Here is a 27,394-nt window from a genome sequence, read left to right as displayed (position 1 = left end):
ATCTTCAAATAACATCCATAAGTTACCAAGAGGCCCCATGGTGTCTATAAGCTTTGTCTGAATACTGACGAAAGCTTTATCCAACTGCGTATTTGTACTACGACTTTGTTCTTCCATAATAGAGAAAATCAATGGATCAATAGATCTGATAGTAAAGCCCTCGTATGATGGGACGGGCATCATGTTCAAAATTAATTCCTGAACTTTATGTGAAGGAATAAATCTATTGAAATTGTCATCAAGAAATAATTCCATATCTTTGGAAAACTGGAGTCCTGTTTTTTCTTTCTTGTGAGCATTAAAACAATGATAACTTTTGTTGCCGTTCTTTTCACTGTATGTTAAATTAGATACAGTTTCACTTATAACGGACCTTACTTCTTTGTCCGACTCAGAATCGGAAGAAAAGTCATCCTTCTTTGAGGATTTTTTGCTTTTTCTGCCATACTTTGTGGCTTTAGATTTTTTCCTTCTGTAGGAATAATCATCGCTCTCCGACTCCGAAGAATCAGAAGGAAAATCACGCTTGGCATACTTTGGCCATTTCCATTTCTTCTTGTGTCTTTCAGTCAAACTATTGTCACTTTGGACATATGACTGCGAAACACATGCTTCTTCAATGTCCGCCGTGTGGTCAACATGGAGTTCGTCAGCTAATTCACCAGAAGCACTATTGTCTTCTAATGAAACCTCGTCATCTTTTAAATCACTCATGACGACATTTCAATATAAAATCCCGGCGAAAAAATAAAATAAATCCCAAAATCCACTAAAGTAAAACAACAAAAACAGTTTGTTAATTAGCAGGGAATTTCTTGGAGCTCTTCACTCGACGCTAGCCAGTAAGAGAATGAGGAAATGCACGTGGAACATGCATTATCTTAGGGATTGGCTAGTCAGGCTGCGTGCACAGCAAGAGATAACACTGGAATATCTTGTTGAGGTTATGATATGAAATTCAATTTTGAATTTGGGGATAAAAGTTTTTTTATTTTTCGTCGAATATTGGACCGTTTGCACTTGGATTGAGAATTTTTTCAAAAATCATGAGGTGACATTGGGGAATTTTACTGAAAATCCAAGACAACATAAACTTCTCCCTGGAGCTACTCTAGAGGGAAGTGGGGAATCCTAGGGCTACGTAGTCGCTCAATTCGCCTGGTGTGGTGACCCCTGGAACTCTATATTCAGAGTTTACACCAAAGATTTGTGTAAAGCAATCATTGTCCATTGTAAACTTTATAAAAAAAGTCTTCACCTCAGAAACTACTGGAAAAAATGTTACAAAATTTCTCTGAATGTTCCCTTGGTAACAGGGTATGCAAAGTATTACAAGGGTGGGAAATCCTGGGTTTTACCGGGCTGGGCAATACTCCCAGAAATGGGTAATACTGGGGAATATGATTTTAAAAGATTATTTTTACACAGAAGAGTAAAGACTTGTTGTTTGTTTCATAGTATTATAGCTAAATATATACATTTTATACAGATAACCATAGAGAGACATTTCAGGAGGATTGAAAATTCATTTTCTTTCTTTTCTCAAATAATTCTATGTAGGCAGAATACAGGTTTTGAATACCTTGTTAAATTCCAAGCTTAGTTTCAATTATCCAAACTTTAAAAAAATGCATTTTATTGCAGTGTTTGAGTGAATTGTAAATTTTAATGGTTATACAATCGTATTGCTAAATAAAAACCGCAAGGGGACATGTCATGAACACTTATAGAAATGAAAAGGCTGATTATTGTTATATAAACAAATCTTTTATAATCTGAATAATTACATATTAATTAGTGATGTACATATATATACTGCTTAGTAAACATTTTAAGCAATGAACAAAAATTGTTTAAAAGTAATTTTCCTTACATATATAATTATTAATTCTTAATAGTTATATATATATTTAAAAAAAATCAAATTAAATTCTTTGGCTTTATGTTAAGTTCGACCAATCTAGGCAGAATGTCGAATTAATAGATTTTTAGGAGGATTACTGAGAAAAGCTTTTCATATTTGTCTAATGTGTCTTCATGTACTCTTGTGTTAGAGTTGCTGGAACAACAATTTCTCAGATTTATACACTTTATAATAAAAGTTTCAAACAAGTGAACTTATAAATTAAAATACTATGTTTTGTTTTTATAAATATCTTTAATGTATTGCATTTGTGATTTATCACTGAATCCTCTTTAAAATTCAGGCCAGTATTACTCTGTAAAACCCAGTAAAACCCTTGTTTTTGCCAGTATTTCCCACTAGGCTGGGCAATACTCATAAAACCCGGGTTTTTGCCAACTCTACTTGGTAATCTAGTTTAAAAATTGTATCTGGGGATTTGATTCATTCTGATTTTCTTTTGCCCTAAAATAATGAGTTCAAATGAATTTTAGTGTTTTACATTTTGAAAAAAATAATAGACTAAAACTTCAAATAGCAAAAATGATCAGCAACACGAGATCAACAAGTTAATCATAATGAATGTTATCTTCAATAAATCCTTTAAGGTACATTTTTTTTTTTTAAACCGTAGACATTAGACCAAAAATAAAATGCAAATCCCATTGCTTCTGTAATGTGTTTCATTATTTTAGTTGATAAAATATTTCATTAAAGGTACAGTTAATGTGTTGATTTTTTATACAAATTTCCTGATTAGAAAGTCAGCTTTTGAGTAGAGTGGGTGGCGCATATTCGCCATGGACACATTTTCGCCGTATTTGCTATTTTTTCTGTAAATTTTGTGTGCCTTTACCCAATACTTGCCTAAAAAGATGCTAAACGCTGTTTGTAATGTTCGAACTGTTGATATTCCTCTTTACCCCATTTCTAATGTTATTCGCACATATAAAGAAATACGCAGTAGTTTTTGAACGATTTTGGCAATTATGTAAGATTTATATGGCACGCATGCGCAGTCATAAAGTAAATATCTGTTAGAAAAATCGTATAGGAATGATCTCTCAAGCTAATTCATGTAATTGCAAACAATTGTTTTTATAATATACAAGGATAATGAGGATGATCATATCATACATTGTGGCGAAAATGTGTCCCCAATGGTACAAGAACAACTTGATTTCCTCTTGAGTTTGCGTTAATTTTTAAAACATTTAACCAATGTTTTGAAGAGAATTCCTTTATCAGACATTTTTTTCATATAGTAAACTTTCTGAAACCTACATAAAAAGTTTCAAATATTCGAATGTAGGTCGGATGTAGGTGGAAATGAACAAATTTTGCGGCGAATAGGCGTCACCCACTCTACAGGCAAATAAGGCATCATTTTAGGCCAAAAAAATATATGTGTTTTTAAGGTTGCATTCATGGAAAAAATAGGATCATTGAGTTGGATTATAAATTTTTTGGTTGATGCTATTATGTTCAGGGAACACATTCATCATATGATCACAATTAGCAACATTCACTGAGATTTAAAGAGAAAAAGATAATCTAGAATTTTTTTCATCAGACTTCACTATTATACACTGTGTCACTTTAAATCAGTTCACTTTACTTAAAATCTATTGTGTTTTGTCTTTTTCATGCAGTCATTTGATTTAAAATATAGCCATATTGTTTACCTACAGAATATCTTGCCAAGGCATATATCTTATTCAATTCATTTTTCAAAAATTGAAGAAGAAAAGAGGGTCTGATGGGCAACCATAAATCCACAAATATATTTTGGCCTTATACTGATTTTTCCAATTTCTTGTTAAAATCATTGTTCATCTTTTCACTTTTAGCAAATATCAACTGCATGTTCACTGAAAAAAATTGCAACTTATTTTTCAGGGATGAATTAACAGTATTGAAATGTTTAGCAGCAACAGTCCAGAGGGTGAGAAACATTAGTATTTACAATCATAATTTAAATACGCACATAAAAAAGGAAGTATTGGGGTATACAATTGTTAGGTCATCTGATGGTCTTTATTTTCATATATTATAAAATGATTTGACTAAGCTTTGACTTAAATCTCATTAAGTTTTTTGCATGATCAAAAGTAAGTTCTGTTTAAAATTTGACCATTTTTCACATCTGTAATTCTAGATTTACAGAACCTTCTTTTTCAAAGTTCTGTAGAATAGCCATTCATTTTTTTTTAATTTGAATGCTTCAATTGGTATCAGTAAGATTCTTATCAATTTTAAACTATTTCTTTTTTGTCAAGAAAATTTAATATGACCAAATCTAATAAAATGTTCACATACATAATGTAAGGATTGATAAGAGTGCTAAAGCACCAAGTACAAACTAATATTTGGTACCAAGCTTTATATTGGTAAATTATATCATTTGACTCATTGTCAGATTCTTTATTTATCTACTTTCTGTTTGCCAATTTTATGTGTGTTCTTCATGATGTGATACTGATGCACATTACCACATTTCATTGCATTTTTGTCTGCAAATAAAAATAGTGATTCTTGATATTAAGCTTCAAATTGAAAAAAGTATTAAGTTTGAAATAGTTTCAGATCCCAGAAATGATTAATTGATTTGAATGAAAAATCATCTTAAAAAATTTCATAACAGAATTTATTTCATATATTTCAGGATTCTACAGCTCCAGACTATATGTTTATAGATGATCCTCATCTTTACCCTGTAATAGCTAACGAAAAAGTAAGTTAAACAAAACCAGAAATACTTTCGTCTTGGTTTAAACATAATAAGAGAATTGTGTGTGTTAATTACCAGTACTTTTTGTCGAGCCTGCGACTTCTGTCTCAGAAATCTCGACATAGAAATAGTAACAAACTTCTTAAATCTTAATATTTCAGAAGGTAGAAGACCTGGATCCTTCATACTTTGTATATATATGCCTTATGTTATGAAGTTTCCATCTGTCATATGTCCATTGTCCTTGACCTCATTTTCATGGTTCAGTGACTACTTGAAAAAAAAAGTTTAAGATTTTTAGTATTCTTAATTTCTCTCTTATTATGAGTAATAGGATAACTATATTTTGTATGTGCGTACCTTGCAAGGTCCTCGTGCCCGTCAGACAGTTTTCACTTGACCTCAAAGTCATTTCATGGATCAGTGAACAAGGTTAAGTTTTCGTGGTCAAGTCCATATCTCAGATACTTTAAGCAATAAGTCTACTATATTTGGTGTATGGAATGATTGTAAGGTGTACATGTCCAACTGGCTGGTGTCATCTGACCTTGACCTCATTTTCATGGTTCAGTGGTTAAAGTTAAGTTTTTGTGTTTTGGTCTGTTTTTCTAATACTGTATGCAATAGGTCAACTATATTTGGTGTATGAAAAATTTAACGATGTACATGTCAGTCTGGCATGTTTTATTTGACCTTGACCTCATTTTTGAGGTTCATTGCTCAATGTCAAGTTTTTGTTTTTTGGTCTGTTTTTCTAATACTATAAGCAATAGGTCAACTGTATTTGGTGTATGGAATGATTGTAAGGTGAATATGTCTGTCTGGAAATTATCATCTGACCATGACCTAATTTTCATGGTTCATTGGTCAATCTTAAGTTTTCCTGGTTAAGTTTGTTTCATAGATACTATATGCAATAGGTCAACTATATTTAAAGCATGTAATGATTGTAAGTTGTATATGTCTGTCTGGAAATTATCATCTGACCATGACCTCATTTTCATGGTTCATTGATCAATGTTAAGTTTTCCTGGTTAAGTTTGTTTCTATGTGCAATAGGTCAACTATATTTAAAGCATATTTGGTGTATGGAATGATTGTACGGTGTACATGTATATCCAGTTTGATTTATCTGACCTTGACCTCATTTTCTTGGATCATGTTAAGTTTATGTGATAGTTGTAGTAAAGCTTTATATTTAGGACTGTCAACATAAAATCAATGTTTAGTAAAGAAGGTGAAACATTTCAGCGTGTGCACTCTTGTTTGTCAAATCTGTAAAATTTATATTGCAAAAGCAAACATAGTGATCCTAGATTCTGTCAGCGGTGTCAACATTTAGGTTTAGTCTGTGGTAAAAGTTTTTTTAGAAATCAATTACTTTGTCAAACCTTCGTGGAGTTTTATGAAATTTGGACAGAAGCTTTTTTATGACCAAATGACAGTATATTTATTTAATTTTTGCCGTATTTTACTGATGAATGGACTTAGTTTTTTACAGTTAAAAAGTAGATACAGTCTGGGGTTCAATTACTTTGTCAAACCTTTAGACAGATTTATGAAACTTTGGCAGAAGCTTTTTTACGATTAAGAAATAATGTCTGAAGCAAAATTTTGAAATATATTTTTTTCATTTTCAGTGTTTTTCTGGTAGATGGACTTAGATTTTTACAGTTAACATTTACATTTACAGACAGTCTGTGATTGAATTGTTTTGACATGATAAATTTGTTAACCTTCATGGATTATTATGAAATTGATCAGACGCTAATCTTCAAGTCCAAGAAATAGCATCTAAAAAAAGTGTGATTTTTTTCTTTCAATTCTGTATTTTACTGATAAATGCACTCCCTTTTTAGGTCAAATTACACTTTTACACTGACAGCAGCCGTAGCAGGCGAGACACAGGGTTCCATGGAAACCCTCACAAATTTTTGATAATACCACATTTAATCCACCAGGCAATTTTGATTTTATGAAAATGAACAGGTTTAGTTCACCTTACTCAAAGGTCATTTTAAAAATTTGTAAAGGCAAAATATAAAAAAAACGCCTCAAAACTACCAAGTAATGTCTGTTGAGACACATTTAAACATAGTAGGTATTGCCTGGAAAAGAGAAAAATAGTTTTTAATTACATTGCCTTATGCAATGACATTGGTTTAAATTATTTAAGTTTCAGCTCATTTATTTGAAGAAGAAAGTATATTGAAGTAGCTCATACTTATATACAGGTTTCTATCTTTAAATTATTTGTTATACTTTATTCCAGAAAATATACACTTTGGCAAAAAGTAGCGGGAGGAAAGCAGCCAGATACTTTGTTGATAGATTACCAGGCATATTTTCTACTAATATGTTCAAAGAAGAAGCATCAGTTCCAGGCATTCCTGTATGTTAAATAAACAAACATAAACATCATCACTTTTGTCCACAATTAAATGTTTATAAAAAAATTAACAAATAATCCAACATAGAAACCAGATCTTTAATTCCAACTTAAAAATAAGATGAATTAAAGCATCAACTGCATTTAGTTGTATGTAACAGTCAGATTAACATGCTACAGCTAGAAAGATTTAAATTATATAATTATATAATTTTAGATGATCATCATTTTGTAAAGAAAATAGATCAATTTTAAAACTTTCAGCTCAAATTGATTGATTGGTTGATTTATTTATGTTTGACTAAATGTCAGTGACAATAATTTCATGCACATTGAGGAAGTTAAGAGATCAATAAATCCTATAGTTAGGTACTGCAAATTATGGGTAGTTTTGGACTGCCCTTGGAAATGGAGGATATATGATGAACATTTGATATGATGAATTTATTGCATTATCATCAGGCTATTCCAAAGAGGTTGTAAGTAAGCCTTGACTCCTTATTCATACTGCACTGAATTTTATCGATAGATTGATTCTGAATGTCTGGTGGAATATTATTCATACTGCACTGAATTTTATCGATAGATTGATTCTGAATGTCTGGTGGAATATTATTCATACTGCACTGAATTTTATCGATAGATTGATTCTGAATGTCTGGTGGAATATTATTCATACTGCACTGAATTTGATTGATAGATTGATTCTGAATGTCTGGTGGAATATTATTCATACTGCACTGAATTTTATCGATAGATTGATTCTGAATGTCTGGTGGAATATTATTCATACTGCACTGAATTTGATTGATAGATTGATTCTGAATGTCTGGTGGAATATTATTCATACTGCATTGAATTTTATCGATAGATTGATTCTGAATGTCTGGTGGAATATTATTCATGGATGTTCAGGACAAGAACAAGTTGAATACTATATCATATTATAAGTAGGTTATTCATGTTGGGTTGAACAAGATGATGAAGTTTAAGTTAAGTCTGTAAACAATATATCAAATTAGTATGCTTTACAAAGTGGGTTGAACAACATGATGCAGTTTAAGAGGTGTCTGTGTCCTTATACATGCAGATAATGCAAGGAAAATCAATCATTATATTTTGCTCACAGTTTTATATGTAATTAAGTTGACGTGACTTGGCTCACATTTGGTCACTGTTCCAATTCTATAAACTTGAATTAAACATTTTTATTTTGTTTAAGGAACTGATGCCAAAGAAGATAAAATATGAACATTTTGACCCCAGTGAAACAGCTTTGATTGAGAGGATAGACATGAGAAATGTCAGGGATGCTATAGATATGTATAATGAGATTCAAGATCAAGGTATAGTTAATGCCAGGGATGCTATAGATCTGTATAATGAGATTCAAGATCAAGGTATAGTTAATGTCAGGGATGCTATAGATATGTATAATGAGATTCAAGATCAAGGTATAGTTAATGTCAGGGATGCTATAGATATGTATAATGAGATTCAAGATCAAGGTATAGTTAATGTCAGGGATGCTATAGATATGTATAATTAGATTCAAGATCAAGGTATAGTTAATGTCAGGGATGCTATAGATATGTATAATGAGATTCAAGATCAAGGTATAGTTAATGTCAGGGATGCTATAGATCTGTATAATGAGATTCAAGATCAAGGTATAGTTAATGTCAGGGATTCTATATATATGTGTAATGAGATTCAAGATCAAGGTATAGTTAATGTCAGGGATGCTATAGATATGTATAATGAGATTCAAGATCAAGGTATAGCCTTCTTAGAATTGACCAAGCTAGGAAGGTTGTAAAAAAGAATAACAGTTACAATCAAATGTATGCCACAGACATAACATTCCCTAAATGATAAAAAAAGTACTAACTTTCATCTAAAGATAACAACTGATGAGTTTGCTAACTTGTAACAAAAAAAAATATTTGAAAAAACTAGTAAACATTTAAAATATTGACATTTACATTTCCTTCTCAAAAATAGCTATTGACAAAAGTCAGGTAAATTCAGAAATGTTTGTGGCCATTTATTATATCAATTGTTGAATAATAGACAAAAAAGCAAGATTTGTTTTTGCAATTTCAGGACATGCTTCATACAGATAATACAATTAAAATTAAAAATCCAACGTTTTATTTTTGTTAAATTTATCCTGTTGCAATATTCACAAAAATAAAAATAACAAGTATCTGAATTTTTCAATAATAATTTGCTGGCTGTGGCAATGGTGGTGTTAAAATTAAAAAAAAATATTAAAGTAGTTTATGGTGACACTTTGTCAACCAGTCATTGTCTAATGACATTGAAGAAACTTGACACAGTTGTAAAACACCACCCAAGGATGTGCATTTAGTAATATAATCCCAGTCCTTCATGTCGAAGGTGAGATAATCCAACATGCTTACCTAAATATTATAATATGTGGAAATAGTCTCTTTTGAGTGCTACTCCACCTAAACAACTGGACAGATATAAATGAAACTTAACAGTTGTAGAACACTACCTGATGACATGCATTAAGGATTTAAATTGTGGTCCAACATGCATTAAGGGAGATAATCTAATTTGCAGGATAGGGATAACTCCTTTTTTGAGTTCATAAACAATTATAGTAATAAGTATATCTTTTCTTATACCTTTGTTGATGGTTGGTATTCAAACATATATTTTTGTTATGATTTTATAAATGACTGATAATTAACTTTTTTTCCAGAATTGGAGCTTTCTCAAGAAACAAAGATCTCCTTGCTTAATCTTCTGGCATATTACAACTCAATTGACCCTCCTGAAGAAAAGACACCAGAAGATATGAGATATTTATTTGAAAAAAGATCATTCAATAAAACTTGGAAGTAAGATTAAGTTAAGATTATTTTAAAAAAATATGAAAGCATGTCGTATGTTTGTGATGGTTGGCATAGAAATATAAAATTAAAAAATATTAATATGTACAAAAGTCTACAAAGGTATACTTTTTCTTAATATTTTTATATGAGTAAGATGTTTCATGGTAAAAGAAAGGTTTTAAAAATGATAAAATTACTTTTAATTAAATTCATCCGTATTATGGTATCCAATATGCAGAGCATAATCAAAATAGTAGTAAAATATTTATAATTTTTGTCTCACCTTGTCATTGATATTTGGTAAGCAGCTGTATTAGCATTGGCATATCTAATTTCCATGGAGATTATTTGGCCCCACCCCCTCAGTCATGGTCTGTTGGCTTTGAAACTTTTGCTTAGTTTACATGTTTTAGTTTGTGATTAGGTCAGTTTATGGTGAACTGATAGTGGTGTGCAGTTTTATAAGCGTTGGCATTTCCCATTTCCATGGAAGTTATTTGACCCTGTGCTTTCAGTCATGGTTCATTGACTTTGAATGCTTTGCATAGTTTGCATGTTTAAGTATTGCCATTTTAATTTCAACATTTGCATTATATTATCAAAATTACAAAAAAGACGATACACATCTCTGTGTCAACAATTTATTGAAGAAATAAATCAAACCAAAGTTATTTTAAGATTATAAACTTTGTTTTGGACAAATGTAATTACCTGAATAGCAACAGTTGTAAAAGCTTGTTTAAATCCTCCACAGAAACCTTGAATTTCATGGAAAATGCAATTCTTTAATAATTATATTTGATCAAGTTTGGTTTATATATGTAAAATGGGAAATATTGTTGGGAATTATTTACACTGACAGATCAGTCCATTTCAAAAATGGTAAATCTAGCTTGAAATGATTTATCTTATATGTTCTATATTCTGTTTAATGGTAAATTGTGAAGTGTAAATCGTTCTTCTATTCTTCAGTTATTGAACTCTGTGAAACTAATAACAGTGTAATGTTGGTGATGAAACAAACTATTTCTGTTATATCAGGTTGAACGGTATGTTGGAATGGGTGTTAACTAGTGTTTAATGCATCAAGCAGCTCAAAATTTAAATTTTGATTTTCCAACATATTTAATTTATGCATTACTTTATTACAACTAAAAACTTTTTCAGAGATAATGGACCTGCAGTTAAAGTTTTTAATGATCTAAATGAGAAGACTTCTGAAGCTTACTGTGCAATGATCAGAGGCATGACTAAGGTATTTTTACACTTTTATGTATAATAAAATGCCAAATATTTCGTTGATTTGGTAGGTACAGGGTAACCAGGAATTTAAGTGTTCAAAGAATTACAAATTTTCTATAGAAATGTATGTCGACAATGTTAAAACCACAAATCAAATATCGATGAAAAAGTTTTCCTCAAACCAAAAAAATGGTACCCACAAAAATGAATGCATCCATGTAGTTAAAGCAAATTCTATGTTTTTATTAACCTTGAGATCATTATTTAATTCAAAGAAAGTTAAGGACAGCATTGAACTTGTTAACTTGTAAGTCAATCAAGTAGGGTTAACTTTCTTTTTTTAATTTATTAAAAAGGCACTTTTAAAATTTTACTCAGCATATTTGCTTTGATTTTATAACAGAAGAGCACAATTTAGTCTTGGAATTTTAAGAGTCTTTTTTATTTATATTGTTTGTGTTTCTGATTTACATCCCCCCCTCATTTTTCCAGTCTACTTGTCTCTTCCAATATAATATATGTTATATTTTACAGTATTTGGAAGTGGAGAAGGCATTTGAACTTTATGAAGAAATGAAGGGTAAAGGATTACAAGCTGAGGGTAAACTATTTCTAGTTATATTCATTAATTATGGACTTTTGATGAGGCCAATATCTTATATATGGACCTGTTCAGATTATATTTACCAAGGATGAAGTCTGATATATAACATATTGACTGAGTGAAAGTCCGTAACTTATATATTACATATGTAAAAAGTGTATTGTGGAAATAGCCCCAATGTTCTGTCTGTGTATTTTACATTGTATTTTGCAAGATTTTTAACATTGACCTTCAATATATACATGTATATAAATACAAACAAAGCCTCCATATACTTGAAATTAGAAACAAGGCTTCAGGTACATTGAATACCCTTTAAATCATGTGATTGTAATAACCAATGAAAAAAGAAGAATGCTACACCATATGTAATGAATATAAATATTTTGAAAACATTTTGCTGCTTCTTGAATCTTCTAACTATTTGTAGAATTAGGTAATTTTAGTGACTTTCAGTATTATGGACTTTAAGAACATAAGCTAATTATGTGGATTTTTCTTTGTAAAAATTATGTTTTGCAAAGACATAAAGATATGCATTCTGTTTAAGTTGCTTAGTTGAGCAGTAAATGTAACATGTCTCAACCAAATTCCTTTTGAAAGGAAATTATTTTTTCAGATAAGACAGATCTTTGTTTTACCAAATTTTAAGTTACTAAAGAATTAACACTGTTATTTGCAGTATAGCTCTATATTTCTCAAGAAGTACATTGAACGACACAGATTTCTCCAAATGACAGAAACATTTATAAATGACTGAAGACAACCACAGCAGAAATGCTGACTTTGGACAAACACATGATCATGTGGCTGGGTTTTTAGATTTTAACCATCCCCCCTTTTAATTTTGACCTTATGATATACAAAATGTACATAAAAGAATATACAATAGAAATAAATCATTCATTACAAGAAAAATAATCAACTGGATTAAAACAATACAACAGATAACAAATACACAAAAACATTCAAAAATAATAATTCAATATTACCATAAAAAATGCTTGCATTTGCTTAAGGATGTCCATTCACCTATTTCAAAATAACAAGCTTTTTAAGATGCTGTTATAAATTGATAGTAAATGAATAATGGAACTTGAAAAGCAGAAAAAAAGTAAACGTCCATGTTCTTGTTTTTGAGATATAAGCAATTGAAAATTTTGGGGGAAATGATTCTTTATAGATTTTTAAATTTTTCATACATTGAACATTGAAACTTTTTTTCTTTCAAAAACTATGAAAAAAATAACAAGGAGTTTAGAAGGTTTTCAAAAATGGCTAGTTAGGTGTACTTAATCTACCAATGTGAAACCAGACCATCCTACACTCTTAGACTGTACTTCAGAGTAGATAGCATACAGCAACATCATAAACATTTATTAGTTTTGTTTTGTAGTTGATGTCAGAACATACAATGGCCTGATAGATGTTATGAGACAGTATCCTGCAGATCAAGAAGAACAATGGACAATTATTATGGTGATTATATTAATTAAATGATAATTACTTGTTCTTTTGTTTCTAGCATTGTTGTAAAAACACAGTCTTAAATAATTAATATTTCCATCCATCCTTTATATCTTTGTTGTCGCATCACAAATGCCTTCTTTTTTGGTGTATTCTCTTCAAATTTGAAGGGTCCTAAACATCAAAACCATAGATGAGTATACTGATCTGAAAAATCCAAAATTGGGGATAATTTTTTGGGAAGGGGCTTGTAAATATATATTACAATTATTCTAAGTTTTAATACATGATCCTCCAATTGATGCTTTTTCCCAGAAAAATTTGATGTCATAAAGCAAATATTTTGACCAAACAATTTCCTATGGTGTGTTTTCCCCCAAATATCCCCAGGTCAACAGGTGCAGTTCATTCATAAAATTCAAGTTGGAATTTCATGTATATGGCATCCCTCTCAAAAGTATTTATGTAATTGAGTGTCAAGACGTTTTTTTCACATCTTATGGACTCTAACAATTTGCACACAAAATATTGGTCACTGTTTTTACTGTGCGCTCTACTCTAATCTTAAAGTAATTGTCTAAGATTGTCATTTTTCTTACCTAGTCCATGGTTCTCTTAGAGCACACCAGCTTCCTCCACCAATAAAAACTGACTGCAACGAAATAGCTCAATAGTGCGTTAAACACCAATCAATCAATTAATCTATATACCATTATTGATCATAGGATTCCTTTAACATATAAATAATAAACTATTCAAATGGTGTTTTTCAGGGTCTTCTGCAAAGTATGAAGGAGAGTGGTGTTCAGCCAAATGTCCAAACCTTTATGTCAGTTCTCCATTTCTTGAAAGGAGTGATGACGAGATTTAGAGAACAGAAGGTGTATTTTGTACTCAATGAAATGAAAGCTATAAATATAGGTAAGTATAAAAAAATGCAATATGATCATAATTTCAAGACATGGTTAGAATCCTGTTATCACTTCCATTCTTATATACATATATAGAAGGTATGATTTTGGGCCAAATAATCCCTAAAATCAGAATTAAATATTAATACTATATTCTTCTAAAGAACATTGTATTTTTGATGATTGACCATAATAAATGCATTCATTGATGTTAATATTTACAATATGAATTTAAATTTCAAAGTTTCAAATATGGACTTTTGAGGACATTTGACTACAATGCAGTTAACAGAAAATTCAAGGTCTTGTCAGTTGGGTTGTTGAGAGAAAGGGTTTTCTATGAAAAACCAAAGCTAAGCTTTTGTTTGATGTGAAATGATTTTCATATTGTTACTTTTTTCAGAACCTACATTAGGAATTTATGCCAATCTCCTTCAGCTGATATATAATGACCATTCTAGGAGTAAGTACTTGAAGTAAATATTGTAGAATATAGAATAAATGTGCATTAGTAACTTTCTCAATGATGCATAAACCTTATCTTATATCTTTTGTGATTGGAAATAAGAAATGAAATAAAACTTTCAAATTATAATTTGAAATTTGCCAATCCTGATATGAAAAGTGTGTAAAAAATGTTTAAGTTCATTAAAGATATTGAAAAATTCAAAGAATGGACAAACAGGAAATACATGTCTTCTAGTTCCAAAAAATGCTGATACAGTACAACTTACCTCTGTCAAGCTGCTGAACAAATATGTAGTTATTCTGTTGAAAACATGTACTTCCTGTTTGTAGATTCTTTGAATTTTTCAATATCATTAATGAACATAAAATTTTTCGACACACTTTTCATATTTTAAATGTAAGCTAAGCATAACAAAGCAAAACATGCATTCTTGTTAATGGTTTTTGTCGAGCCTGCGACTTTTGTCGCAGAAAGCTCGACATAGGGATAGCGATCCGGCGGCGGCGGCGGCGGCGGCGGCGGCGGCGTTAGCTAACTTCTTAAAAGCTTTATATTTTAGAAGATGGAAGACCTGGATGCTTCATACTTTGTATATGGATGCCTCATGTTACGAAGTTTCCGTCAGTCACATGTCCAATGTCCTTGACCTCATTTTCATGGTTCAGTGACTACTTGAAAAAAAAGTTCAGATTTTTTGTAATGTTAAATTCTCTCTTATTATAAGTAATAGGATAACTATATTTGGTATGTGCGTACCTTGCAAGGTCCTCATGCCCGTCAGACAGTTTTCACTTGACCTCGACCTCATTTCATGGATCAGTGAACAAGGTTAAGTTTTCGTGGTCAAGTCCATATCTCAGATACTATAAGCAATAGGTCTAGTATATTCGGTGTATGGAAGGACTGTAAGGTGTACATGTCCAACTGGCAGGTGTCATCTGACCTTGACCTCATTTTCATGGTTCAGTGGTTATAGTTAAGTTTTTGTGTTTTGGTCTGTTTTTCTTATACTCTATGCAATAGGTCTACTATATTTGGTGTATGGAATGATTGTAAGGTGTACATGTCTAGCTGGCAGGTGTCATCTGACCTTGACCTCATTTTCATGGTTCAGTGGTCAAAGTTAAGTTTTTGAGTTTTGGTCTTTCTTTCTAATACTGCATGCAATAGGTCAGCTATATTTGGTGTATGGAATGATTGTAAGGTGAACATGTCTAGCTGGCAGGTGTCATCTTACCTTGACCTCATTTTCATGGTTCAGTGGTCAAAGTTATGTTTTTGAGTTTTGGTCTTTTTTTCTAATACTATATGCAATAGTTCAACTATATTTGGTGTATGGAAATATTTTATGATCTATATGTCAGTCACGCAGGTTTTATTTGACCTTGACCTCATTTTCAAGGTTCATTGCTCAGTGTTAAGTTTTTGTGTTTTCGTCTGTTTTTCTTAAACTATAAGCAATAGGTCAACTATATTTGTTGTATGGAAGAATTGTTAGCTGTACATGCCTGCCTAGCATGGTTCATCTGACCTTGACCTCATTTTCATGGTTCATTGGTCAATGTTTAGTTTACTTGGTTAATGTTAAGTTTATGTGACAGTTGTAATAAAGCTTTATATTTAGGACTATCAACATAATATCAATGATTAGTAAAGAAGGCGAGACATTTCAGCGTGTGCACTCTTGTTATTTCCAATGTCTAATATTTTCAGACCCAGAACACCCATTTTTACCACAGTTAATGGATTACATCCAGGGCAAGGACTTTGATTTAACATCAAAAGATGACAGTAAGTAAATACACAGTATACATACTTCCCTTTTAGGCAGCTTGTTACATTTTATTTTTTTATAACCAACATATCCTATTATACCCCAAGGTAAGGGAGGATAAAGAAATTAGACTGTCTGGTTTCATCCATCCAACAGTAGGAAGGGAACTTTTATTCCACAGTAATGCTTGATTTGTAAGTACATGTTTATGGTCATCGAATCTTATTGATCTGATAAAAAACCCATGTAAGGAAAATACATGTACATGTATTTTCAGGAAATAGAACACTGCCAACTATTTGATGGTTCCATAAGTGTCAAATTTCAGACAAAATTTATGGACCTTTACACCCTTGTATATCAGAAAATAATATATTTGTTCATGAGTATTTTTAAAAGTAAGATAAAGTGTGACAGGTGTGTCTTATTGTCAGTAGCTCAGTCTTCATTTCAAGCATGAGTTGTCAACATCATACTCACTTATTTGTCATTTCAAGCATGAGTTGTCAACATCATACTCACTTATTTGTCTTTCTTCCTGATCCTGTATATTGGTATAATATTGAACCTAAGAAAAATTTTATTAAGTTCTGTTTTAAAGTTTTTTGCAATTGTCCTTTTACTTTGCATGTGGTTTGCAGATCTTAATTTTTATAAATTTCCATTTCAGTACACTTTTTTGTTGCTGCAATGAAAGTTGTAAGTATCCGATGTGGAGTCAATATAAAATCATACCATACCAGTATAGAGTTAGGACTATTCAAATAAAATGAATGTATAAGGTTAAGGAGTGTTTTTATATATTTTTAAAGCATCCCCCTATATTCCCATACAGACAGACAGTTATTTCACAAACAAATGGATTGTCATAACAATCATAAACGAACTACAGTAAATGTCCAAGAAAAGTCTTTTTTATTTACCATTATTGCTGGATTTATAGTGCTGAATCACTTGAATATGCCTGTATAAGTAATAACAATATTCTGTGAGTGAAACTTTTCATAGATAATTGTATGATGTATCTTATACATTGTTAGGCATTTTTTTGTTAGTTTGTCATTTTGTGTAGTTGAATATATACAATCTCAACAATAAAGTTTGACAATTGTTTTCTTTGAATATGTAGGGCCCTTTTAAGTGGTCTTTTATAATATGTTTTGAAAAGTTCTGCCATTTTCAATATGGCAGATTGAAAACATAAGCAATACTGCTTCATCTCATTTCTTTATTTCTGATAGAGATTCATCTCGTACAGACAGCATGTGAAAAACATGCGAACCTGGATAAACTTTAAAACATTTGGTTTATTTATGAGATCTTTTGTTGCAATAGAAATAATGAAGATTCCAATTGTTCTAATTTCAGTGTGATATTTACCTTCATGATAAAGACCTGGCTTTCAAGGTTGATGCATTACTACATAGCAAAGATAACTATAAGTTCATGATAGATTTTTTTGCTGAATCTACATACTGGTAAGGTTTTGATAAACTGTTATATGTTTAAGACATAAGATTTAAACAGATAATAAAAGGATTAGTGAAATCAAAAGTTCTAACTTAGCCCTATTAAAAATAGTTGGTGTTTGGTTCACACAATTTATGTTATTACAGAATATTTACTGTAAATCTGTATACAATGATAAATGTTGACACATTTCCAGACAACAACCAGGTTTCATTTTACATACTTAAATAGATAGCTATCGTTAGACTTATTTTGATTAAGAGATGGTGCATTCAACTCCAATGTTAATTGACCAAGATTGTCATTGTTCCTACCAAAGGTGGTTCTCTCCAGGCACTCCTGCTTTGTCCACCAATAAAAACTGACCGCTATGTAATGCCAATAGTGCTGAAAGTGGCGTGAGATTTAGAGCTATTTCCCTTTGTGCCACATTCATAAATCAACAAAATTCAACTTGTTATATATTGTACTGACCGCAAGACTTTCAGTTGCTCTTTGAACTGTTTTATTTTGTTTAATTAAAGTCTTGTATAATTCATTACAACGATCTTATAAGGATCTTTTATCAGACTTGCCTGAGCCATATGTTTTAATTTGGTTAGTGAAATAGAGAAAATCAACCAGTTTGCTCCCCATCACAATGACCAAGGGAAGTAACTCAAATTATTTATATCAAAAACTATCTATAGGTATTGTATGTGTCTGTTTTCTGCTTTTAAATGTCTTGTTTTAACCAATTGTGCAATTTCTAAGGCAGTTCCGGAAAAAATTGTTGCCATGATTTCCATTATTTCAATGAATGTACATTTCATTTGTTAGAATATTATTGTGATATATCAGCCATTGTTCACCATGATAGTACTTCACAGTTTCTCTGCTAACTACATTCATGCTTGTTTAAATTTTCTTAGATATCAGATTAAGGTATAGATTCATGAAATTTTTATTATATACCAGTACCATTTTGCCACTGAATTTCTCCTTGATTGCTTTCTGATGTCTTTTTAATAAAACAGGTGTTTTGTATATTTTCAGTAACATATTTTTAACGTTAATTTGCCAGTTTGAACATATTGATAAGGTAATGGAAGTGTATCACAGATTGACACCAAATGTAAGTAAAAATGTTCAGAGATATGATGAAAATATCTGATATTTTGTGTTTAAGTAAATGGTCTTAAGGGAAAATATTCAGGCTGGAACAGGAAATGAAAATATTTTTTTGCAGAATGATTTTATCCAATTTTGTGTTTTTTTGTAATCATTTGCACGAAACATATACACAAATTTGATAAAAAATACAATTATTGATCAATATAGACAATCCAAATACAACAGGACAAACTGTAAAATCAGAAATTAATGCATGCATTTATTATTGCGAATTTGACTGCTGGAAAACATGCAAAATCTATTTAATGTGATTGCAAAAATTTTATGAATGAAAATCACTACTAAAATTATGAAAGCGAGTTGTTATTATTGCAAACCTGATACTCTTACAATTTTTGTTGTAATGAAAACATTGTAATAATTTCTTAATTTACGGAAGTCAATTTCTGTTAGGGTCAATAAGGAGGCACACGGTAACTCAAAGTGATCACAGCAGTATTTATAACCTCAAGGTTACCATGGTACATTTTAATTATCATTTTCTATAGGATACTTAAATAAATGCTTAGATATTCTGAATTTTTTATGCCCCACCTAGGGGCATTATGTTTATCGGTCTGTGTGTTTGTTCGTCCTTCGTTCGTCTGTCCAGCTTCAGGTTAAAGTTTTTGGTCAAGGTAGTTTTTGATGAAGTTGAAGTCCAATCAACTTGAAACTTGGTACACATGTTCCCTATGATATGATCTTTCTAATTTTAATGCCAAATTAGAGTTTTGACCCCAATTCCAGGGTCCACTGAACATAGAAAATGATAGTGCGAGTGGGGCATCCGTGTACTATGGACACATTCTTGTTTGTCTGTTTCAGGTATGGTCACCGACTTTCTCTGTGTATTATGATATACTAGGAGCCATTGATCTATACGATGCCTATCATTATTTACCAGCTCTTTGGTCAGGTAAATATGCCTATCATTATTTACCAGCTCTTTGGTCAGGTAAATATGCCTATCATTATTTACCAGCTCTTTGGTCAGGTAAATTTATATTTATTTCTAATGACAAGCTGTTTTGAGATTAAATTAAAAGACAGGTTTACATGGAATAGATTTTGATGTGCATTTCTAGAGTTGTACAAGAGGAAAGCTTGCAAGGAAGTGATCTTTATTTGTCTTCCTAGATGTTTACTAAGTTTAAATTTTACAGTCTATGTTAGTTACACTGTATCTCAACTTGGACTAGTTTATATTTTTTTTCACTGAGAGAGTGAGAAATGAACTTTGGGAACAAAAATATTACCAGAGCAAACTCTTATTTTTATTATCAACAGATTGGCAAACAAAAATATCTGGTTTGGATATCAAATCTTCCAAAGAAAATGTTTAAATCTATTAATGAAATTAATATTTAATTAATTACAATATTGTTTACATAGATATAGTACTGTAAACATTAGCAATCTTCTTTTTTATTACAGATTTTATAGTATTCAGGATAATAACAGGGCCTAAACATGCACAACTTATGATTCCATTTTTCCAGTTAGTATCTAAGAAGAAGCACCCAGAAGAGGCAAGTTTTAATTTTTTTTTTCTATGGTATAGCTGTGAATAGCATATATTTTAACATTTACTGGTCCAAAATCACATGCGAAGTCAATAGATATACAACATAAGTACGGGAGACAACTCTAATTTTTATAGTATTGGAAACAATTCTAATTTTAATAGTATGGGAGATAACTCTAATTGTAATATTATGGGAGACAACTTACTATAACTAACCAGACTTTTAAAATGAAAATACTGTTAACTATATCAAATCAACATGTTAGATGGTGATCTGCTAGAACTTTAATATCTAACAGCTATGGGTACAGACAATTATGCATTGTTTTACGAATATTCTGCAAATAATCAATGATTAGAACATATTTTAGATAAAAGAAATTCTACACAAATTTAAGTATTTTAAAAAATAATTTCAATGATGTGTCCTCTGGTTAATTGAATAAGCATTATGATCATATAATTTTTTACTCAGCACATTTTCACTTTCAGAGGTAAACAAGTAAGAGTTAAACATCATTTAAGGAAGTTCGCTACTCAGTTTCAAAATAACAAGCTTTTCATATCACTAGAATATATTGATAGGGGTCTAATAAAGGAACCAAAAGAGCGAACAAAAAATATAGGTCCATGTGCTTGTTTTTGAGATATTAGCCATTGAAATTTTGGCGGGAAAATGTTCTCTTTTGATTTTTCATAGCTTTAACATTGACAAGTTTAAGTTCTCAAAAACTATTAAAAAATAACAAAGATTTTATAAGACTTTTACAGATGCCTTATATTTATACATGTAAAAGATTTATAAAAAGAAAAATGGGGTAAGTGGGCAAAATTTGTTAAGGCATTCAAATGGATAAAACCAGAGTATTCCGAAAATCTGACAAAAAATCCAAAACATGACAAGCGAACATCCTTAAGTAATATTTTTATTTTGCAGCTTCAACAAAAGTTTGTTGACACAATCCTGTGGGTAATTAACAGATGGGAAGAAAATATTCAGCTGAATGGATCATTTGTGTATGTATGAATAGTTTATCCTGCCATCAGAATCACATCATGTAGTGCTTCAATCTTGTGTCTACCTTTTTTATTTTTTAAAGGAATCTGATTCATCAGTATATAGGTTGTCCATATAACATGTCATTACTTTCAATAATGCTTGACAATGGACGTTAAACAAACAACAATCATACACTCAATCAATATTTCTTGGCCAAAGAGAACAATATTTTAGAGGACTAAAATAGTTTTAAATACAACACCTGGGTAATGTTAATATATATTTATGTTATTGAGATCAGTATAAAATATGTAATCCGTCCATTGTTATATGTTAGTCTGTCATCAACATCTCCAGTTTATTCACCAGAAACAAACTACTGCAAACATTTCAGCAGTATGTGCACCTAGTGCATGTACATTTAAGAATTCTGCAATGTTCAATAGTGCTTAAAATTTATTAAAAGAAATAGAATCTTTAGATTTCTTAAACATTTCTTTTCAGTGTAATAATGCATTACTGTTTACTGTATGAATAGATAATTTAGAGAAAAAATTCTTTCGTTGAGATATTGTTTTGACTAAGTAGATATTTGATGGTGTTATTCTTCAGGTTTGACTAACTTGGATATTTTGTCAATGACATAACAATGTTATAGAATTATCTTGTCCCTTTGTTTACAGATTGACATCAGGAGTGTTAGTAGGAGAACTTATCAAAGTTAGTCTCAATGCCAATGAAGTAGACTTGGCTTGGTAAGTAAATCTTAAGTTTTAAAGCATTATAAAATATACCTCTATTGAATTAAAAGTAGGTAAAGGCTGTTCCAGATTTAAACACAATGCAGGGGGAAGGGAGGCACTTTTTAATACCCCAAACCACCCATAATATAAAATTTTCATTTTACTTATAATTCTTACAAATTCTAATGCAACCACCCACAATTTATTAATTAAGTGCCTCCAGTCCGTCCCATGTGTTTAAATCTGGAACAGCCCTAATTAAATCAGACTGTATCCTAAACTGAAGCATCCAAACAAATAAAAAATATTATCTTAAAATTTTACACTTAAATATTACAGTCATTCCTTATGATTTAATTCTAAATTCCATTTTTAAGGAGTAAATCATGAAAAAACATTGATGACGTCACCGTCATATGACAAAATTATGTCTATGAGACAAAAAACTTTCAGCCAACCAGAAGACGTGTTACATTCCAAATTAAATTATTGTTGTTTATATAATGTGTAGGTGTCCACTTTCAATAATATTTCAAGCAGTTTCAGGTTAAAGAATTTTGAACTTAAACAGAAAGGAAGGATTTTTGTTTAAGATTATGTTAAAAACTAAATTGATATCATTAAAAGTAGATATGGGTTTATAGGTTAATGACAGTAACACAACAAAACAAAAAGACATCTTAAGGGTCAAAACACAGCCTAACCTAATAGATAAAAGTCTACAATATATCAAGGTTACAAAACAAGGGAGGTTACAAAAGTCACTAGCTTAGAGGAAAAATATTACTTTTACAAATTGTGATTTGGATGGAGAGCTGTCTCATTGGCACTCATACCACATCTTCTTATATCTATATAATATATCAAGCTCTAAGTTGTACTGACTTTAGAAAATGAATAAATTTATCCTAGACTAATTGATCTGCCATCAAAATATCTTGTGTTTTACTGCAATTTTATTCAAACAATGTGCACAAAACAGTTTGTTTATTTGTTTTGTTCTATAATTCTTTAGTAGCTATTATAAATATGGAAACAAATTGGTTAATCAATAATCCTTTGTGTCACAAATTTGGCGAATAACTTGACAGTTGTTATTCTTTTTAAAATTAGTTAGTAGACAAAGGTCATGTTGATTTCATGCCCCACCAAACAAACAAGCTAACTTATATGTAGCTTTATACTCATAAAGCCAATGCATCACATCAGTACAGAGATAACAACAACAATAACTATTTACAATATATACAAAACAAGGGAGGTTACAAAAGTCACTAGCTTAGAGGAAAAATATTAATATTATTTTATAAATGAACAAAGTTTGTTCATGACTGGTTTCCACATAAGTTCAGAAAATTTAACTGTCTTATGTATTATAAAATAGGTTTTAAATCCTTTATGTTTTTGATTGAAAAAAATTACAATCAAATATTCAATGATATTCATCTCCAAACTTAAATTCATTGTTTTGTGCACACTCTCAAATAAGCTGTAGCTTTGCAAAGTAAATCCAGTAAACTGGCACAACTATTTGTTCACCTAGTTGTGATACACATCACTAGGTAAACTCAGTGTTTAACAATAAAATTCACAATATAAATAAAAACTCTGAAATACCATGTAGTTATTGAAAAGTCTGCCAAAAACACACAATATGCAATGATTGGTAACAACTACTTCAAACTGTAAAATGAATATTGATGCTTCAATGATTTGAACTGGAACTCTATTTTAAGGTATCTGAACAAGGGTCATGTTTATTGACAAGCAGTGCCCTAAATGCTGCAATTTAGATAAGATAGACAACTGCTTCCAATGGAAATAAATTTGTTGGAAAAAACCAATGCAGGAAAATTGTAAATATATAGAAATTTCATTGAATTTCGGCAGATAGATTTTGTTTTTGCTGACCCAATTAATAAATTTTATAAGGCTTGTCACAGGTAATACAAAATATGTGTGTTTGAAATTAATGTCTGTTGTTACCACAATGTCAAATTAAAGTTTGATATTAAGCAGATCATGGTATCAGTATTTTAAACTGTCAAATAATTACCAAACTAGAATTTGAATACTTATCTGTTTTTTTAGATAAAATTTAATGTTATTTTAAAAAAACAACCTTACAAGAACAATATAGTGACAGAGGTATTCAAATTGAACATTCATTTTTATTGTCTTCTACAAAATATATTGAAGTACACAATTTCATATACTATTTATTCAGCTAATTTTTATCTTTTACTTTATTTTTATACCTCACCTACAATAATAGAGGGCATTATGTTTTCTGTTCTGAATGTCTTTTAAAATGTTATGCATAATAGGTTTTTTACTCATATTTGGCATAGTTTACTGATCAATGTGAAGATGCATGAATGTATAGACAATGCATTTATTACAATCATTCAATAAATCCATTAATTGACAATTTATTTTCCAAAGGATAGCTTTTATTTTTTTTAATGGATCCTGGTAAAAGTCAAAAGGATTCTTGTTCTTATTAGGTCTCTGTACTATCATTTTAGGAAAATTTTAATGATGTACACAAAGCACAAAAGAAGATTTACAGAACAGATAAGGTAAGTTGCAAGATGTTTGTGGTAGCTTATTGATATTCCTATTACAAGAATACCCATTTACAATTATTAATTACAACTTTCAAATTCTCATACATTTTCTATATCACAATGCTTATGATATTACTTCACTGTAAGAACAGATTGTTCAATGATGTAATTTACACCTATTGATCTTGGATCAACAGGTGTAACTTATTCATAAAAAACAACTCGAGATTGGTGTATAAAACAGAGAAATTAGGTTTATATAGTGATATGGCAATGTAACGTAAGATGCAAGTTTGATTCCTTTCTAAGTCATTACCCTTACCAATGGAGGGTTGTAATATAATGGTCTCTGTCCCATATCTGTATTTATTTGCTCCAACTTTCAGAGGTTTATAGCTGTAGTATATTGTGTTAAAGATTCAGGCTTGATCCCTCAACCTGTGGCAATTTATTGTTAAGTTCTTTGAGCTTTGAAAATTAAAATTTGAGAAAAATGGCAATTTCGGAGGGGTTGGCTTCCCATCTCTATCTTGCATACACACTACAGAGGTCTTGAAGTTTTAAAATATCACTTTCTTGGATAGAACTTCTATTATTGAGATACGCTTCAGTAGTGACTAAAACAGCTGGCTGCAGGTCCTGGTTCAGCAAAAAATCAGGAAAAATAGTAAATTTTCAGGTTTTTTGTTGAAACAACCTTCTGTAGACTGCCATGTTATTAATTTTTTCTCTCAGAGCTTAGCACTTTTGTGGTTTGTGTTCCCTCAAGCCCACTCGTCATGCAGGCTATTGCAAGCTTCACCTATCAGCATCCCTAAGTCTTCCATTAAATTAACGCTTTTTCCTGAAGATGATTCAATTTTGGGCAAAGATACCTCCTACACAACCCTAACACGCCCCAGCATGTGATTATTGATAGTAGCTTTATTGTCATCAATAAGCATTAGTAGCAGGGTAAAGCTCATATGCAGATATTTGCAAATACAAGAAAATTAGGTATTTTCTAAAAACAACTCAGCATGGTAAAATTTAGTTGTTGGAAAATTCTAACAAAAGTTCTAAAAGCTGGTGGAAAATCAATTTGATAATAATTTTCTAGTCATTATACATTTATTGCTTTATACCACAGACAACAGCAGTCTGTTAATTATCTTTTTTTGTACTTATTTTGTCTTATCTTTTAAACATTAGTGAGGAGGCAGTAACTATGTTGTTAGATGAGTTTATTAAAGAAAAAGATCTGGATAAAACAACAGTAAGTAGTGTGTTATTAAAATACCAAGTGCCTTCTGATATGAAAATATTTTAATATCTATCTGTTCCAATTGAAGGAATTCTTTTTAACAACAAGAAACAAAAACATAACTTTTGAACAGATATATCAGGTCTAGCAGCTCAGGAAATTTTACCTTTTCTCAACTGGAATTTTGCACAAAGAGCTGTGCAGAATATGCTAAATCTGTCACAGAATATATCTAAAGATGAATTAGTTAAACATTTGAAATTTAATTCCATTCTTCTTTCGCTATGGGCAGCGTAAAGCAATTACTAATCAATCAATCTTTCGCTATCGACCCATTTGCTTTCTTTTTCTATCAAGCCATTTGCAAAGCAGATACATTTAATAAAGCACACAAGTGATCTAGTGTCCCTGTGAAGGGTATTCTTGTGTATCTACCCTGTGGTGGTGATAAATATATGACAAAATTTCATCTGAAAAGAAAATACAAGTAAAATTCACTAGTAACAACTAATCAAAATACAGAATCCCCAATAAGGTGTAATTATGGTATCTAAATCATGTTGCAGTCTCTCTCGGGTTATTGACTTCAGTCATTAAAAACTCATGAAATTGTTGACATATATTTATGAAGGACTGTTCTCTAACAGGATGCATAGGAATGATGTGTTATAGATTTGTTCCTATAGAGTAAATAATTATGGAGTTGTAAGTGTACAACAAGATTGAGGATGGAAAATTTAACCAACGTCATGGTTGTTGTAAGAAAATTCAATTATTTTCACAAGCCTTAAGATTCTGACATTGGGAATTCCATAATAGACTGTTTAGTGAACTGCATTTATTTTATTGTTCTGTTTTTCATTTCACCAACTGGGTTTTTATGACTTTTAATATCTATGTAACCAATCATTATATAATTAATTTAATTCACTTTGTGTTTTAAGATGTGTTTGAAGTTGATGTCAACAGAGTCTTTTCCTAGCCTTACCAAATACAAGAAACAACTAAGAGAATTGGATATGACAGATCTTGAAAGTAAGTTACATAGTTTAATAAAAATAGGATCTTTGCAAGGAATTCTTTTCTCTTATATCTTCATATAATGGTGTTGTCTGTTTTTGATTCTTAGATTTTGTCATTGAATGGAGTTTAGAATCAGGAATTGGATAGATTTAGACATTTTTATCTTGCAGAATGGAACAGTTTATACTATGTTGGACATGACATCATCGCTTTATGACGTCCTCGATTTATGACGTCCTCGATTTAGGAAAACTAACCCTTTTAAGACGAAGCATTATCTTATCTTGCTTTTTAATATACAATTTGTT

General features: G+C 30.7%; 1 protein-coding gene across 7 annotated transcripts in view; it reads left to right on the top strand.

Annotated features, from left to right (window-relative positions):
* Window positions 1-27,394, top strand: part of LOC127735756 (pentatricopeptide repeat domain-containing protein 3, mitochondrial-like) — a 41,766-nt gene that overhangs the window by 13,395 nt on the left and 977 nt on the right. Inside the window, exons 4-27 of one of the 7 annotated variants that reach the window (XM_052246048.1) lie at window positions 3,803-3,848; window positions 4,569-4,637; window positions 6,907-7,026; window positions 8,246-8,369; window positions 8,424-8,531; window positions 8,586-8,639; window positions 8,748-8,801; window positions 9,758-9,896; window positions 11,058-11,145; window positions 11,667-11,733; window positions 13,133-13,215; window positions 13,977-14,124; window positions 14,518-14,577; window positions 16,297-16,374; window positions 17,028-17,056; window positions 17,726-17,835; window positions 18,863-18,941; window positions 19,808-19,898; window positions 20,417-20,511; window positions 21,445-21,524; window positions 22,191-22,262; window positions 24,779-24,832; window positions 26,012-26,075; window positions 27,008-27,098. In XM_052246048.1, coding sequence (XP_052102008.1) covers window positions 3,803-3,848; window positions 4,569-4,637; window positions 6,907-7,026; window positions 8,246-8,369; window positions 8,424-8,531; window positions 8,586-8,639; window positions 8,748-8,801; window positions 9,758-9,896; window positions 11,058-11,145; window positions 11,667-11,733; window positions 13,133-13,215; window positions 13,977-14,124; window positions 14,518-14,577; window positions 16,297-16,374; window positions 17,028-17,056; window positions 17,726-17,835; window positions 18,863-18,941; window positions 19,808-19,898; window positions 20,417-20,511; window positions 21,445-21,524; window positions 22,191-22,262; window positions 24,779-24,832; window positions 26,012-26,075; window positions 27,008-27,098 — 2,003 coding nt within the window. Of the gene's footprint in view, window positions 1-3,802; window positions 3,849-4,568; window positions 4,638-6,906; window positions 7,027-8,245; window positions 8,370-8,423; window positions 8,532-8,585; window positions 8,640-8,747; window positions 8,802-9,757; window positions 9,897-11,057; window positions 11,146-11,666; window positions 11,734-13,132; window positions 13,216-13,976; window positions 14,125-14,517; window positions 14,578-16,296; window positions 16,375-17,027; window positions 17,057-17,725; window positions 17,836-18,862; window positions 18,942-19,807; window positions 19,938-20,416; window positions 20,512-21,444; window positions 21,525-22,190; window positions 22,263-24,778; window positions 24,833-26,011; window positions 26,076-27,007; window positions 27,099-27,394 lie in introns of all 7 variants that reach the window. The other 6 variants (XM_052246046.1, XM_052246050.1, XM_052246049.1 and 3 more) reach the window with 6 other exon arrangements.

This window comes from Mytilus californianus, unplaced genomic scaffold (genome assembly GCF_021869535.1).
Source record: "Mytilus californianus isolate M0D057914Y unplaced genomic scaffold, xbMytCali1.0.p SCAF_3, whole genome shotgun sequence".
NCBI classification, from domain to species: domain Eukaryota; kingdom Metazoa; phylum Mollusca; class Bivalvia; order Mytilida; family Mytilidae; genus Mytilus; species Mytilus californianus.
Note: the sequence above shows the minus strand (reverse complement) of the source record. Positions and strands in the feature narration are given on the sequence as shown.